Source organism: Schistocerca americana, chromosome 3, assembly GCF_021461395.2.
Source record: "Schistocerca americana isolate TAMUIC-IGC-003095 chromosome 3, iqSchAmer2.1, whole genome shotgun sequence".
In the NCBI taxonomy this organism is placed as follows: domain Eukaryota; kingdom Metazoa; phylum Arthropoda; class Insecta; order Orthoptera; family Acrididae; genus Schistocerca; species Schistocerca americana.
In genome coordinates, this window is record NC_060121.1 from 298,797,718 (window position 1) to 298,814,936 (window position 17,219).

At 43.2% G+C, this 17,219-nt stretch overlaps 1 protein-coding gene across 1 annotated transcript in view; it reads left to right on the plus strand.

Moving 5' to 3' along the window:
* Positions 1-17,219, plus strand: part of LOC124606041 (rap guanine nucleotide exchange factor 4) — a 181,068-nt gene that overhangs the window by 106,043 nt on the left and 57,806 nt on the right. The window contains exon 13 of the mRNA XM_047138004.1: positions 7,936-8,165. Coding sequence (XP_046993960.1) covers positions 7,936-8,165 — 230 coding nt within the window. The remainder of the gene's footprint in view (positions 1-7,935; positions 8,166-17,219) is intronic.

Genomic DNA, 17,219 nt, shown 5'->3' on the forward strand with positions numbered 1-17,219 from the left:
ACTCATATGTATTTATGTCTTGCTGCCCAGAAATCAAAGTCATCCTCTCCCTTCCATTTTTTTATCTACATCTACATCTACATTTATACTCCGCAAGCCACCCAATGGTGTGTGGCGGAGGGCACTTTACGTGCCACTGTCATTACCTCCCATTCCTGTTCCAGTCGCGTACGGTTCGCGGGAAGAACGACTGTCTGAAAGCCTCCGTGCGCGCTCTAATCTCTCTAATTTTACATTCGTGATCTCCTCGGGAGGCATAAGTAGGGGGAAGCAATATATTCGATACTTCATCCAGAAACGCACCCTCTCGAAACCTGGCGAGCAATCTACACCGCGATGCAGAGCGCCTCTCTTGCAGAGTCTGCCACTTGAGTTTATTAAACATCTTCGTAGCGCTATCACGGTTACCAAATAACCTTGTGACGAAACGCGCCGCTCTTCTTCGGATCTTCTCTATCTCCTCCGTCAGACCGATCTGGTACGGATCCCACACTGATGAGCAATACTCAAGTATAGGTCGAACGAGTGTTTTGTAAGCCACCTCCTTTGTTGACGGACTACATTTTCTAAGCACTCTCCCAATGATTCTCAACCTGGTACCCACCTTACCAACAATTAATTTTATATGATCATTCCACTTCAAATCGTTCCGCACGCATACTCCCAGATATTTTACAGAAGTAACTGCTACTAGTGTTTGTTCCGCTATCATATAATCATACAATAAAGGATCCTTCTTTCTATGTATTCACAATACATTACATTTGTCTATGTTAAGGGACAGTTGCCACTCCCTGCACCAAGTGCCTATCTGCTGCAGATCTTCCTGCATTTCGCTACAATTTTCTAATGCTGCAACTTCTCTGTATACTACAGCATCATCTGCGAAAAGCCGCATGGAACTTCCGACACTATCTACTAGGTCATTTATATATATTGTGAAAAGCAATGGTCCCATAACACTCCCCTGTGGCACGCCAGAGGTTGCTTTAACGTCTGTAGACGTCTCTCCATTGATAACAACATGCTGTGTTCTGTTTGCTAAAAACTTTTCAATCCAGCCACACAGCTGGTCTGATATTCCGTAGGCTCTTACTTTGTTTATCAGGCGACAGTGTGGAACTGTATCGAACGCCTTCCGGAAGTCAAGAAAAATAGCATCTACCTGGGAGCCTGTATCTAATATTTTATGGGTCTCATGAACAAATAAAGCGAGTTGGGTCTCACACAATCGCTGTTTCCGGAATCCATGTTGATTCGTACATAGTAGATTCTGGGTTTCCAAAAACGACATGATACTCGAGCAAAAAACATGTTCTAAAATTCTACAACAGATCGACGTCAGAGATGTAGGTCTATAGTTTTGCGCATCTGCTCGACGACCCTTCTTGAAGACTGGGACTACCTGTGCTCTTTTCCAATCATTTGGAACCCTCCGTTCCTCTAGAGACTTGCGGTACACGGCTGTTAGAAGGGGGGCAAGTTCTTTCGCGTACTCTGTGTAGAATCGAATTGGTATCCCGTCAGGTCCAGTGGACTTTCCTCTATTGAGTGATTCCAGTTGCTTTTCTATTCCTTGGACACTTATTTCGATGTCAGCCATTTTTTCGTTTGTGCGAGGATTTAGAGAAGGAACTGCAGTGCGGTCTTCCTCTGTGAAACAGCTTTGGAAAAAGGTGTTTAGTATTTCAGCTTTACGCATGTCATCCTCTGTTTCAATGCCATCATCATCCCGGAGTGTCTGGATATGCTGTTTCGAGCCACTTACTGATTTAACGTAAGACCAGAACTTCCGAGGATTTTCTGTCGGTACATAGAATTTTACTTTCGAATTCACTGAACGCTTCATGCATAGCCCTCCTTACGCTAAGTTTGACATCGTTTAGCTTCTGTTTGTCTGAGAGGTTTTGGCTGTGTTTAAACTTGGAGTGAAGCTCTCTTTGCTTTCGCAGTAGTTTCCTAACTTTGTTGTTGTACCGCGGTGGGTTTTTCCCGTCCCTCACAGTTTTACTCGGCACGTACCTGTCTAAAACGCATTTTACGATTGCCTTGAACTTTTTCCATAAACACTCAACATTGTCAGTGTCGGAACAGAAATTTTCATTTTGATCTGTTAGGCAGTCTGAAATCTGCCTTTTATTACTCTTGCTAAACTTTTTTTATATTCCTATTAACCTCCATATTCAGGGATGCTGCAATGGCCTTATGATACTGATTCCCTGTTCTGTACATACAGAGTCGAAAAGTTCGGGTCTGTTTGTTATCAGTAGGTCCAAGATGTTATCTCCACGAGTCGGTTCTCTGTTTAATTGCTCGAGGTAATTTTTGGATAGTGCACTCAGTATAATGTCACTCGATGCTCTGTCCCTACCACCCGTCCTAAACATCTGAGTGTCCCAGTCTATATCTGGTAAATTGAAATCTCCACCTAAGACTATAACATGATGAGAAAATTTATGTGAAATGTATTCCAAACTTTCTCTCAGTTGTTCTGCCACTAATGCTGCTGAGTCGGGAGGTCAGTAAAAGGAGCCAATTATTAACCTAGCTCGGTTGTTGAGTGTAACCTCCACCCATAATAATTCACAGGAACTATCCACGCCTACTTCACTACAGGATAAACTAATACTAACAGCGACGAACACTCCACCACCAGTTGCATGCAATCTATCCTTTCTAAACACCGTCTGTACCTTTGTAAAAATTTCGGCAGAATTTATCTCTGGCTTAAGCCAGCTTTCTGTACCTATAACGATTTCAGCTTCGGTGCTTTCTATCAGCGCTTGAAGTTCTGGTACTTTACCAACGCAGCTTCGACAGTTGACAATTACAATACCGATTGCTGCTTGGTCCCCGCATGTCCTGACTTTGCCCCGCACCCGTTGAGGTTGTTGCCCTTTCTGTACTTGCCCAAGGCCATCTAACCTAAAAAGCCACCCAGCCCACACCACACAACCCCTGCTGCCCGTGTAGCCGCTTGTTGCGTGTAGTGGACTCCTGACCTATCCAGCGGAACTCGAAACCCCACCACCCTATGGCGCAAGTCGAGGAATCTGTAGCCCACACGGTCGCAGAACCGTCTCAGCCTCTGATTCAGACCCTCCACTCGGCTCTGTACCAAAGGTCCGCAGTCAGTCCTGTCGACGATGCTGCAGATGGTGAGCTCTGCTTTCATCCCGCTAGCGAGACTGGCAGTCTTCACCAAATCAGATAGCCGCCGGAAGCCAGAGAGGATTTCCTCCAATCCATAGCGACACACATCTTTGGTGCCGACATGAGCGACCACCTGCAGATGTGTGCACCCTGTACCCTTCATGGCATCCGGAAGGACCCTTTCCACATCTGGAATGACTCCCCCCGGTATGCACACGGAGTGCACATTGGTTTTCTTCCCCTCTCTTGCTGCCATTTCACTAAGGGGCCCCATTACGCGCCTGACGTTGGAGCTCCCAACTACCAGTAAGCCCACCCTCTGCGACCGCCTGGATCTTGCAGACTGAGGGGCAACCTCTGGAACAGGACAAGCAGCCATGTCAGGCCGAAGATCAGTATCAGCCTGAGACAGAGCCTGAAACCGGTTTGTCAGACAAACTGGAGAGGCCTTCCGTTCAGCCCTCCGGAATGTCTTTCGCCCCCTGCCACACCTTGAGACGACCTCCCACTCTACCACAGGTGAGGGATCAGCCTCAATGCGGGCAGTATCCCGGGCAACCACAGTCGTAGTCCGATCGGGGGATGCGTGGGACGAGCTGGCCGTCCCCGACAAACCCCCATTCGGACCCCCACAGTGATGCCCATTGGCAACAGCCTCAAGCTGTGTGACCGAAGCCAACACTGCCTGAAGCTGGGAGCGAAGGGATGCCAACTCAGCCTGCATCCGAACACAGCAGTTGCAGTCCCTATCCATGCTAAAAACTGTTTTGCAAAGAACGTCTGAACTAATCTACAGAGAGCGCAAACAAATCGACAAAATTTAAACGGTTATTAAAATACAAGATTGCCTAGTAAATGCAGTAATGCTGCTACTTGCGCACTGCTGACACTGCTTGGCGGCGGAAGGAGACTACGCGAATTTACACTATTCAGGTACTAAAACGCGATGCTACAACTCTCAAATACTATAACACGCCCGAAATTTATGAATTAAACAATGCAAGTACCAAAAACACGCAAAGAAATTAAGAATTAAACTATGTAACAAATGAGTGAGCTAGGAGTATACGACTTGCTGCTGCAGCTGCTTATCCAACGGCGGCAGGGAGCACACTGGCTGTGACCAACCGACACTGGCCGTTCAAAACAAAAACAGAAGACAAAACTACATGAATTTACACTATTCAGGTACTAAAACGCGATGCTACAACTCTCAAATGCTATAATACGCCCGAAATTTATGAATTAAACAATGCAAGTACCAAAAACACGCAAAGAAATTAAGAATTAAACTATGTAACAGAGTGAGCTAGGAGTGTACGACTTGCTGCTGCAGCTGCTTATCCAACGGCGGCAGGGAGCACACTGACTGTGACCAACCGACACTGGCCGTTCAAAACAAAAACAGAAGACAAACGACTACGCGAATTTACACTATTCAGGTACTAAAACACGATGCTACAACTCTCAAATACTATAATATGCCCGAAATTTATGAATTAAACAATGCAAGTACCAAAAACACGCAAAGAAATTAAGAATTAAACTATGTAACAAATGAGTGAGCTAGGAGTATACGACTTGCTGCTGCAGCTGCTTATCCAACGGCGGCAGGGAGCACACTTGTGAGTATTTTTGGTGCTTGTGAAACTTCACAGATTTGCATATATTTCTTTTTGCTTTCTTTGTTAGTGTAGTATAATAATTGCTTTCATTTCAAAATCTGATGACGATTCTTCATATGAGTGCACTGCTTGGGCTAATGATGCTTGTTGTCATCGCTGCTGCTGCTACCGCCACCGCCACCGCCATTGCCATTGTCACCACCACCACCACCACCACCAGTGTTTCATCCAAGATTTTTACTAGCGTAGGATCTACTACATGTTTGTTACAATTCATTTTGCATTTTCTTCCTACAGTAGGCAGATATTTTTTTAACACCAGAACAATGGGTACAGTATTACACCATTACAGGTGACAGAAGTTCATTTACAACACTAAGAATATAAGGTGTGAAATTGACTGATATACAACATGAAGAAAGAAGACACAGTCAAAGTACAGCAAATGTACGTACACAACACCACTGAATATAGTGTGGAGCCAACATACAAGTACAGCAATGGCTGCCATGGGCAGATCCTGATGGAAGCAAGATGGCAGTTAACATGCTCCTTAAATACTTTTCAGGCACAGTGTAAGATGTAGTTCAAGTACCTCCAGAATATTTCTGTGAGCAGCTGCTCATTGCCTTAAATTGCTGTTTCACTGGATTAACTGAAATCTTCAATTTCACCAGCTCACAACCAAACTGTCACCTTTTAAACTAATGTAGGCCTACATTACAGCTTTGTCTCTCATCAAAACCTACATTTCAAGAAAATAAAGTAGCTACAAAAAAAAGTCATTGTTCTCTTCTCTTGCTGTTTGTGCATGCATGACATCACATGCCACAGCATTATTATGTCATAGGACAAAGCCAACATCAGATATCATTAAGATCAGCTGACTCTATTCATCGGGCACACAGGCACCTGAAGACGATGAGCAGCTAGATTGTAGAAATATTATGCAGTTGTTATTGTATCATCTTAAATAATTTATGTGAACCATTTAAGTAGTTGTTATGACAAGGAAATCTTAAAACAGTGCAGTTAGTAACAAATGTCAGCACTTTGAGTAAAGTGGTTGCATGTCTGCCCTTGTGAACTATGTTAAAGGTCGTGATGGCTCTGTCTCATGCTCTGCTTTGCTACTCTCAGGAACTGTGATGTTTCTTTCAACTTCAACATATAGTTGAGATTGATATTCGAAAGTATCATATACCAAAACTTGTAGCTCTATTTAAATTTCTGTAAATAGTTTTACTTTGTCAGAAAGGTATATAACTGACTTTTGTTAGTCACCATCCTGGCTACTCGAGGGGGAGGACTAGAAAAATACTAAATTTAATGGAGTACAGAAAGTGTTCTAGTCCTCATTATATTTTTTGAGTAACAGTATTTCAGTGTTTCAGCTACTTTTCCCCCCTTTAAAACTTATTTGTGCTACTGGATCTGAGTCCTGGATGCCCTTAGTCATTTAGCCAATTCACTGAATTATGATCCCAGGCCCCATTTTGCAAAAGACTGTATATTTCTGAATTGGAGACCTATGCAATCTTGAGAGTACAGAAGCAGATGTCATGTATCAAACTATACCAACGGGACATAGCCAGGCCATTCTGAGAACGTTTTGCAACACCAGCAACTTATCATTTAGCACTTCCCTCCCTCCCCCCCCCTCCCCCCCCTCCTCATTCCTTTTTCCTCATATATTTTCACCCATGCACCCATGTCAGATTTTCCTGCTTACTGCGATACGCACTATATACAGATCTTGCACTTGGGCATACTAACTATGATATGTCCCGAAATGGTGGCTTTTGTCATTTGGGCCTTGAACCGATCCTGGACTTTACATAATACGTAATACCTGGAAAAATGGAAATATGTACTCATTATTAAAATTTAAGTTTAGTTTGTTGATTTGCGTTTAAAGAATGATTACTGTGTTCCATACTATGAAATTTTTATATAAAATAGAAACAGTGCTTTATTAAAATGTAAATTGACGAAATCCTCAGTTGAATAAAAATAGTGGGTCACTCGCCAAAATAAACTCAAGAATAGTGCTACTTACAGCATTACAACAACAACAACAACTAAAACTAATATGAGGAACTCGGTCACTACAGAAGAGGAATTGTAAGTCACTCTTGGTAAAGGGACTGGTAGTTCATAAGCTTGCATACTTTTTCCCATTGTTTTCATGTGAGGTATTTTTCTTAGTTCTTGTTTGGAAATTATGAAGTAGACATTTTTCTCATTCTACTACTGTTAATTTATCGTTACTGTTCCCTCTTATATTTTGATTTAGTGTTTCAGTTTTTCTTCTTGATTTGTAGCTTGATTTTTGGAATGTCATTTTGCTTGGTTGTTGTTGTTGTTGTTGTTGACTGATGATCTTCATAATTGTTACTAATATGTGTTGACATTCTATGTGAAAGACCCACATTTGGGTTCCCACCTTACACACTGTCACCCCCACCTCCTAGCCCCCCATCCCACCCACCACCTTCTTTCCACTCCTTGGGCAGTTTCTTTCCTCATTCAGACATTTTCAAAGGATCCAGTGATTCTGAAACCTCATAATTCATGTTCACCTGACAGCCATATCTGGTACCCTTTCCTAGATATCAAATCTATTTCATGAGGATGACCGTTACAGTTAGTGTTATTTTTAAATTTCATATTTGATTTTTCTGATGTTTTCTAAAGACAAACATTTTGTCAGTGAACTAGTTTTGCTACAAACTGTGCAGACATGATATGCAACAGCTGCCACAAAACCATTCCTTAAGTCATAGCAAGATTTCACAGGGCAAGGGATAAATGCGGAGAGGGTGAAAAATTAAATTTTCTGTAGTTCAGTTCCACCTGATAGAGGAAACCTTGAAATACTTGGTTAAAGTAATAAGTGTATGTGTGGCCTGTAAAAGCCTTCAGAATGTCTTTCTAAACATGTTACATTCACATCTAACTGTGTAATTTGATTTTTCCATAATTCAATAGGATCAGTCTTAAAACTAATTTCCATTTCAAGCATACTGGAATATGCCACAAAATTAATGTGTTTTCATGATTTATGGGATGGTTTTCTTGTGGTGACATTTTGAAATGATAATTAAATATTACTTTAATACTATAAAATTAAGTGTGGATCTTTGTCCTTTTCCAGCTGCAAGGAGTATCAAAACATCAATGCATTTTTTGCTATAGTTATGGGTCTCAGTAACGTAGCAGTTAGCAGGCTGTCTCTAACGTGGGAAAAACTCCCTTCAAAGTTTCGTAAACTGTACACTGAATTTGAAGGTTTGATAGATCCAAGCAGAAACCACAGGACATACAGGATAGCTGTGGGAAAAATGCAGCCTCCAATGATTCCCTTCATGCCACTTCTTTTAAAAGGTACTACTGGATAACATTTTCTCTTTGTTGAATAAATTCTTTGATACTTGGAAAACATTTAAAATATAATTGTGAAGACAGAATGAATACTAGGAAGATTGTTCAAAGTGTGAAACATCTGTTTCTACACCAGAATTTGAGTCAAAGAAGCTGATAATGTGTGTTCCGTTTTGCAGCCTAACATTTCCCTTGTGTTGCAGACTTCCTGACAATACACATTGTAACTCTCCTACTCTCAGCTGTTCATGAAGAATGAATTGATAGAGAATTTCACTGTAATTGCAGTTGACTCCAAAATAATAAGTTTGCTGTAATGTGTGTAAAATTGTTCAAAAGCAGGAAGCAAAGCACTTATTGTAATTATGTTTATGGATTGATGATAGTTGACCATAGTCATTCGATTATTTGCAGCAATTCCTTGGTTCTTATTGATCATCATACAACATGCTGAACTAGTGATTTTTTAAAATTAAATTCAACATCCAAATTTAGTAATTCTTACATATTTTCAAATTTTCTTGAACAAGTAATATTCAAAACATATCTTTCCACTCTGCTTGCTCAGCCATCGCTTTTTACACTAACAGTCATACTAAAACTGTTCACACTGCCTCCCTTTATACAACTGTACTGACTGCTTGGGATGCTACAACAGTCTTATAACAACAGCTCCTCCCAAAGTCCTGACATAAAATAAAAAACAATGATATACTGACAGAAAAAAATCACGTCACCAAGAAGGGATTATGCAACATAAACAAAAGTTGGTAGGTGTGTTTCTACACCTAAAAGATGATGTCTATTCAAGTTTTGCACCAGTCACATGAGAGTTGAGCAAGCAGTGCCACTATGAGGATGCAAGTCAGGTTTGCATTAAATACACACTATAACGGTCATAAGCATTAGTTACCTTTGAGGTTGAATGTGACGAGTTCTTGATAGTCAAGAAAGTCTTTAAGGCAACAAAGACGCCATTATCAACACCTCACTGAGTTTGAATGGGGTCGTGTTAACAGGACTATGAGAAGCTGCATGTTTCTTCTGCGATACTGCACATAGACTTGACACCAATGTACCCATTGTACATGATGACTGGCAGTGTCATCATGAGAATATATGGTAGCAGGAATATGGATGGCCATGTGGCACTACAGAGAGGGATGACAATTGTGTTCGGTATATGGCTCTAGTGCATCATACTGCATCTGCAGCAGCAATATGAGCGGCAGATGGCATCACAGTAACACAAAAACTGTTACAAATTAGTTACTTCAAGGACAGCTCCAAACCAGACACCCCGAAGCATGTGTTCCATTGACTCCAAATGACTGCCATTTTCAACTTTAGTAGTGTCAAACGAGAGCTCATTGGGGGGGCAAGGTGGAGGTCTGTTGTGTTTTGTGCTGAAAGCTGGTTCTGCCTCTGTGCCAGTGATGACTATTTGTTGGTATAAGGATGCCAGTTGAGGGCCTGAAACCAGCCTGTCTGTGCGCTAGACACACTGGACCTGTATCTGGAGTTATAGTCTGGGGTGCAATTTTATGACATCAAGAGCAGTCTCATGGTTATCTCGCACACCCCAATTGCAAATTTGTACATCAGTCTTCTGATTCGACCTGATTTGCTACCATTCATGAAAAGCGTCCCAGGAGGTGTTTTCCAACAGGATAATGCTGACCCACATAACACTGTTGTAACTCAAGATGCTCTGTAGAGTTTAAACATGTTCCCTTCGTTTACTTGATCACAAATCTGTCTCCATTTGAGCACATATAGGACATCATTGGACGATAACTCCAGCTTCATCCACAACCTGCATTAACCATTCCATTATTGACTGACCAGGTGCAACAGGCATGGAACTCTTTCCCACAAACTGACATCCAACACCTGTACATCACAATGCATGCACGTTTGCATGCTTGAGTTCAACATTCTGGTGGTTACACTGTTTATTTATATACTAGAATTTCACATTTCCAGTGGCTTACATCATGTCTACATTAATTTTTGTTCTGTCAGTGTATTTCACTTACAAATAAAATGCAACATAAAGGTTTTTAAAAGTTAACAAATAGTTATTCTCATATTTTGCTCCTTTTGTGTAATATTTATAATAATTTGAGTTTAGGAAAATTAATTTTTGAAAAACTGCATTGTTGTGAAATATTTTTTATTCTGTATCATATTTGGAACAGGTAAGTCAAAAATTTCTTAATATCTGTTTTGTATGCTACAGGATTACTCACGATTCTTATTTCCTAAATCTCTGCTTCAAAAGTTAATCTATAATGTTTTGTCCGATTTTTGCCTACAAAACTGGAAAATTCAACTTACCAATACTGAGCTGCAAGATAAAATGGTGAGGCCAATACCTGTTGAAAGGAACTCCTGTAATTAAAACATATTACAGCAGTTTTTTTAACATTAACTGAATTGTGCATCAGTGGTTAACAGAAGTTGCTAGATTTTATATGGCAGTCTGAAAACTGACTTAATATTATGTCTCTTAGAGGTTACACGTAACAATAGAAATGTTCGACAAAGACCATTCTTATGGCAAAATGGCATACAGCAAGCTGTTAGAAGTCTACACTCCAAACAATATTTCAGAAAATTACACCAAAATATAAGATGTCTTAGGGGAACTCTTTCTCCAATTATTAGTCGCAAGATTACAACAGTAGTCAACAATTCATTGTTTTTATTCAATGTACATACAATAATGATACAGCACACACAATAAAACATCAATACAGTAGTCATCCCCGAAGAGCATAAGTACATGTCATATTGACCAATACAAAGATAAATCTCATTTTTATATCACAGTTAACTTATGAATCCATGCTTGCTCTTGCTCTACATCATTTGCCCCCTCCCCTTTTAGGAGTGCTTAGCTTGGCAATTAATGTGCGTTATATGTATATTGACGTGGTCTGTCAGGTCCATCAACTGGATTGAACTTGAAAACCCAGGGTGACCCGGACCATTGAGTGTCGACAAAGTACTTGTCTACCAGACTGAGTAAACACCATCGGCTTTATGATCTGTTCAGTCAGAGAAATGTTTCTGATCTTGTCTGACATGTTATGTAGGAACAAAACAATTCGGCTCTTTCACTGCATGGTTCATGCAGCCATGTATCAGAGTATGCTGGCTTAAGGCAGTCAACTGACCCCGTGCCTAGTTTACCATTTTTTTCATTTATAAATGTTTTGTCGCTCCTGTCAGTGACATAAAAGGCCCCTGATATGAAGGGGAAGAGGAAGCCTAGTGGTGCCTTCTCTAATCCAAACAAACTCGCATTTGAAGAAGTGGTTTTTGGAAGAACATTGGTTTTCTCCATGTCACAGCAGTCTGATGGATTTGACGAGTTGCACACGAGTTTTCCAGGTATGTAAAAATGTGGCATATTACCAAACCAACAGATTGAAATGATGAGAGGGTAGGGAATATTTGCCCAGTATTTTCAGTTGCTCTCCATAGACTAATTGGACAGAGGAACACCTTAAGTCTTGTTTAATTACTGTGCGGAGTCCTAGAAGTATTAACAGTAGTGCTGTTGTCCTGGATTTTGTATGGCTGCCTAAAGCTGCTTTCACGGTGGAGTGCATAGGTTCTATCGTCTTGTTGCTATCAGGATGGTAGCTCTTAATTAATATGTGTTTGCACCTACATAATTTCAGGAGCTCCTCGAACAGTTGGCAAACTGCTTACCCCTGTCCATGGTAATACTTTGAGGAATGCCAAACCTGTAGAATCAAGCAGGGATCAAGGCTCCGGTGGCAGAAATTTCTGCACAGCCTCAGGCCACCTGGTGAATCTATCTGTCATGATAATTAGAAAAAAAAGCCTTCTGAAAAGGAGAGTGACTAACAATATCCAAAGGCAAGTGTGAGAATCTCTCCGAAGAAGACGGGAAGTTTTCCACTGGAGCAAGAGTGTGGCAAGAGATTTTACAACTTTGCATCTTGTGCAACACCAAACCCATTGACAGCAATCTTTCTGTATTCCTAGCCCTAACAACCCTGTCTGATACTAACTTTAAAGTCGCTCATATCCCAGAGAGTGCTCGGTTGTGAAAACTGTCAAACACTGAGGCTCACCACTTATCTGGGATAAATGGATGTATCTTGCTTCCTGAAGTGTAACACCAAATCCCTTGCCTTGCCTAGTGCAGTGGCAGGCACTCAAGGTGTAAGTCTGTTGATGCAGGATCAGACTGACACTGCTGAAGGAAGCTGTATGTATCTTGCTCTGCTGCCTTGTCAGTTCAGTTTATGATGGAAAATGCCTCACAATTGTGCAGGTGCATTTGATGTGGTGAATTAAGGTCAGTCTCATGTTGGAATATGGAAGTCAGCGGTTTATGATCTGTGAAAACCTTAAATACCTGTCCCTCTTGGAGCAGCCACAAATGTTTGACACCACCTAATGGTGAGGAGTTCCCTGTCAAACACGCTTCATTGTTTCTGCTGCGCAAGCAGTTTTTTGGGAAAAAAAAGCCAAGGGTTGCCATTTCATTGTGTTATATTGTTGTAACACCATGCCCAGCACTGACTGACTTGCATCAACCCACAAGGCGAATAGTGCATTTTGAAAAGGATGTGCAACAATATAGCATTTGCCAATGCATTTTTAGGGCACAATACTTGGATGTAGTTTCAGGAGTCCACAGAACTTTCCTATTACCAGATGTATTCTTACCAGTGAGCAACTTGCTAAGTTGCTCCTGCAGTTCTGCCAAATGTGGCAAGTATCTTCTGTAATAATTTAACATTTCCAGGAAACATCTAAGGCCTTTAAATGTGGAAGGAGGGGGCATATTTACAATACTTTTCACTTTGTCAGATAGTGGCGAAATAACATGGTGTGATATGGAACAACCAAGGCTCTTTACTTCATATTTTGCAAAAACACAGGCTTGTCCTTATTAATTATAACACCAGAGCACTCCAGTCTGCTGACTGAAGCAGATAGGTGCTTGATGTGCTCCTCTTTGGTTTTTGAAAACACTTAACACATCATCCATGTAACAGAACATGAATGAAAGGCCATGCAGGACCCCATGCATAAAACATTGTCAAGTTTGGACAACATTTCACAGGTCAAAAGGCATAGTATTGTGCTAAAAAATACCTAAAGTTGTAGCCACAGCTGTAATTTTTCTCTCTCTTTCACAACCATAGGTGTTTGCAAGAAAGCCTTAGCACAGTCAACAATACTGAAATAGTAAGCATCTTCTAGGCTGCTATGTGATGTAATGCTGTTTGAAGTAGTGGAAACTGGTCTGGAGTAGTGTGTATGTGTTTAAACCTTGTGGTCTCCACATGTTCTCCATAACCCATTTTTCTCCTTTACCATTTGCAATGAAACTGCCCGCATGCTATATGGTCTTGATACAGCTCCTTCAGTGATCATTTTATCGAATTCCTGTTCTGCTGCAGGTAACTTATTAGGAGGCAAGTGCCGAGGTCTGAAATCCACAGGCTGACACAGTGTTGTCCTAATATAATGTTTAGTGGAATGACTTCTGCTGTTTTTGGCCCGCCAAATCCGTCAGCACAGGAAACTCGTGCAGCAGCTGTTGACCAAAGCCGTTGACTGATGCACAGACAGCTTTAAAGAAGGAAGAGGGGGAAGTAGCTTGGCAACCATCTGCCAATATGGCAGTGAAAAGCAGGTGCCATAACTGTTCAGATGTGCAGTCCAAATCTTTTTACAATACACAAATTTTCCCTTGCAGTTAAGGACTTTCATCTTCTAATTAATGAGCTGTTGACCTTTTCACATAACACAGTTCTTGTCTCAGAAATTTGTTCTCCAAGTACCTTGCAGGTCTTTCTCAACTCCAAATGCTCAATTGTTTCATGTGAGTAAGTGTTCTGTGTCTTCTCATGTAGCGCATTCGCGTGCGCTCTGAACTGAGACAGTAGCCATCTTGACTGCTGCATAACCAATGTGGAAGACATGGATAGCCCAAAATCTTTCTGTGACCAAAAGTGGCAGAGTCACGCAGTTTGCGGGCTGACATAGTCACGAGTTTGGGAGGAAGAGGCAGTTGCACTAAGCATTGGTGCATCAAATCTGGCACAATCAAAAAATGTCAGAGAAAGTCAGCTCCTAAAAGTGGCCCATCACTTCAGCAATAATTACATGTAGGCCAGAAGTTGTCATCTAGTTCCAAAGTTAGTGTTTTCTGCCCATATAGTCTGACTAGAATTGGTGCCAGCAATGAGAAAAGGAACATCTTCATTTTTGCAACATTCATGGATAATTTCTGGATATATACTGATTTCTGAACCAATGTCCCCTAGGAAAAGTGCACCAGATATTCTGTCTTTGATAGGTAATTGGGTGGAGTCCATAACAGGTGACACCAGTCCTTTCTTTCTGCATTTTAGGTGCTATGGAAAAATCCTGACAAGTGCGTGCACTTACTGGCACTCATCACTCTGATCTGGGTATGTGCAAGGGCTTGTGCACTACCTCACTGCATCAGCAAAACGCCTATAGTACCAACACCACTTCCACATTACTGGTTGTTCCCGCATCAGACCCCATCATTGTGGCCATGCTTCTTCAGCCATGCATTTAATCTGGCTAGTTCATTCATCAACTGTCCCATAACTCTGCCTGTGTGCCTTGTGCCTGTGCTGCCACAATGCATGCATCAGGGATCTTTGCCGTAGCTGTATTCACTATGCGTGGTCTAGAGCCTCCTATCATAACCTCATTCACAGTGGCACAGGCTGTATTACCCCCCTGCGGGTTCGGGGGTTAGAATAGGCCCGCGGTATTCCTGCCTGTCGTAAGAGGCGACTAAAAGGAGTCCCACATGTTTCGGCCTTATGTGATGGTCCCCTCTCGGGTTTGACCTCCATCTTTCTAAATCATTCCGAAGAGCGAGCCAATTGGGGAAGGGCGCCTTACATGGTGCACTGTATCCGTCGTGCAATTAGACCTTTAGCCGGCTTTCTCGTCGTTGCAATGGCGTCCCACTCGTTTTCGATCTCTTGGGCGAGGATACGTCCCTGGGTGCGATTACCACACTGCACTCTGCAGTGTTTCTTTTAACAGCGACGACGACCTTGGATATTTTTGCACCTAAGATCCAGCACGGTAGCCAGTCCATTGTGGTGGGGCCGCCATGTACCCTCTTGGTTGTAGCCCCCTGACAACACAGGGATCGCTCTACTGATGCCTGCGCCGTTAACTCCCCACGTATGCCAAGGAGTAGATGCCTATCCTCCTGGGGTATCGGGACTCCCGGCAACGGCCATCCTGCCAGGTGGCCTTTGCTGTGGCTGGGTGGCGCCCTTGGGGAGGGCCCTTGGTCGGAGTAGGTGGTATCAGGGCGGATGACCCGCAATGAAGCGTGGTACATCATCTCTCGCTGGCGGCCAGCCGCCAGCAGTCTCTAAGCATTCTCAGGCTCAATTTAATGCTCAGAAGTACGATCCAAAAACGTTCCCTTCCCTGGCCACGCCGTGGGAAGAGCGTAAGTCACAGGATGGAGGTAACAGTTATTTGCCCCGATTCTTAGTTTGCACGAGAGCTGATGGGGAGTCTTTTCTCTCCACGAAGCCTCAGTTCTTCGTCGAGCATTTAGAGGACAAGTTTGGGAAGGTGGAGGGCTTGTCTAAAATGCGCTCTGGGTCAGTACTGGTACAAACGGCATCCTCCGCCCAGTCACGCCGGTTACTTGCTTGTGACAAGTTGGGGGATGTTAACGTTACTATTACACCACATAAGAGTTTAAATATGGTCCAGGGTGTTATTTTCCATAGGGACCTCCTTTTGCAGTCTGATGAGCTGCGCGCCAACTTAGAACGTCGAGGTGTTCATTTCGTCCGGCACGTTCATCGGGGTCCGAGGTACAATCAGGTTGCTACCGGAGCCTTCATCTTGGCCTTAGAGGGTGATACGTTACCGGAAAAGGTCAAGGTAGTGGTCTACCGATGTGACGTCAAGCCCTATATTCCTCCCCCGATGCGGTGCTTCAAGTGCTGGAAGTTCGGCCATATGTCTTCCCGCTGCGCTTCCAGCCTCACATGTCGAGATTGCGGACGCCCATCTCATCCCAATACTCCATGTGCCCCGCCTCCCATCTGCGTCAACTGCGGGGAGTACCATTCACCTTGCTCACCTGACTGCAAAGTCTTTCAGAAAGAGCGCAAAATCATGGAATATAAGACCCTGGACCGGCTGACCTATACTGAGGCCAAGAGGAAATATGACAGACTCCATCCTGTGAGAATGACATCTTCTTATGCAGCTGCTACAACAACTGTGCCATCAGTTTCGAGACTTCCAGCCAACTCGATAAGCAGTAAGACTCCTCCTGCCCCCTTACCCGTGGGGGGCTCTACCCAACCGGTTGCTCCTGCACCACCTACCTCAGGAGCAACCTCCTCCCACCCGTCGGGGACGTCCGTCCCCGCTTCTCAGCCGGAGAAGCGTCTAACTTCTTCGGCTACTCCCGCCTGTAAGAGTTCCCTTGGGACCCTCCCTTCCCAGGGTTCCACCAGCGGGAAGGATGACGGCCGTCAGTGGCGTAAGTCCTCACCAGCGGCTGGGCGTAGGGTTTCACGATCCTCCTCTGTCCCGGAGACTGAATCTGTGAAGCCTTCCCAGCCGGTGAAACCCAAGGTTCAGCGAGAGAAGTCCAAGAGAAAGACCTCTAAGGCCAAAGAACTTGCGGTGGCACCAACCCCACCGCACCTTTTGCGCTCTGCGTCTGAGGAAGAAGTAGAGATTCTAGCGTCCGCTGAGGACCTTGATTTCGCTGGTCCCTCAGACGCCATGGATGCCTCTCATACGGGTACTGAATCGGTGGCAGTGAGTGAACAAGCGGCGTAAATTGCCTTTCCAGTCCTTTCACGCCTTTCTCAGCCATGGACAATATCATCCTCCAGTGGAACTGCGGCGGTTTTTTCCACCATCTAGCTGAGCTCCAACAACTTATCAGCCTTCACCCTTTCTTCTGCATTGCTCTTCAGGAAACTTGGTTTCCGGCAATGCGAACCCCCGCCCTCCGTGGCTATCAGG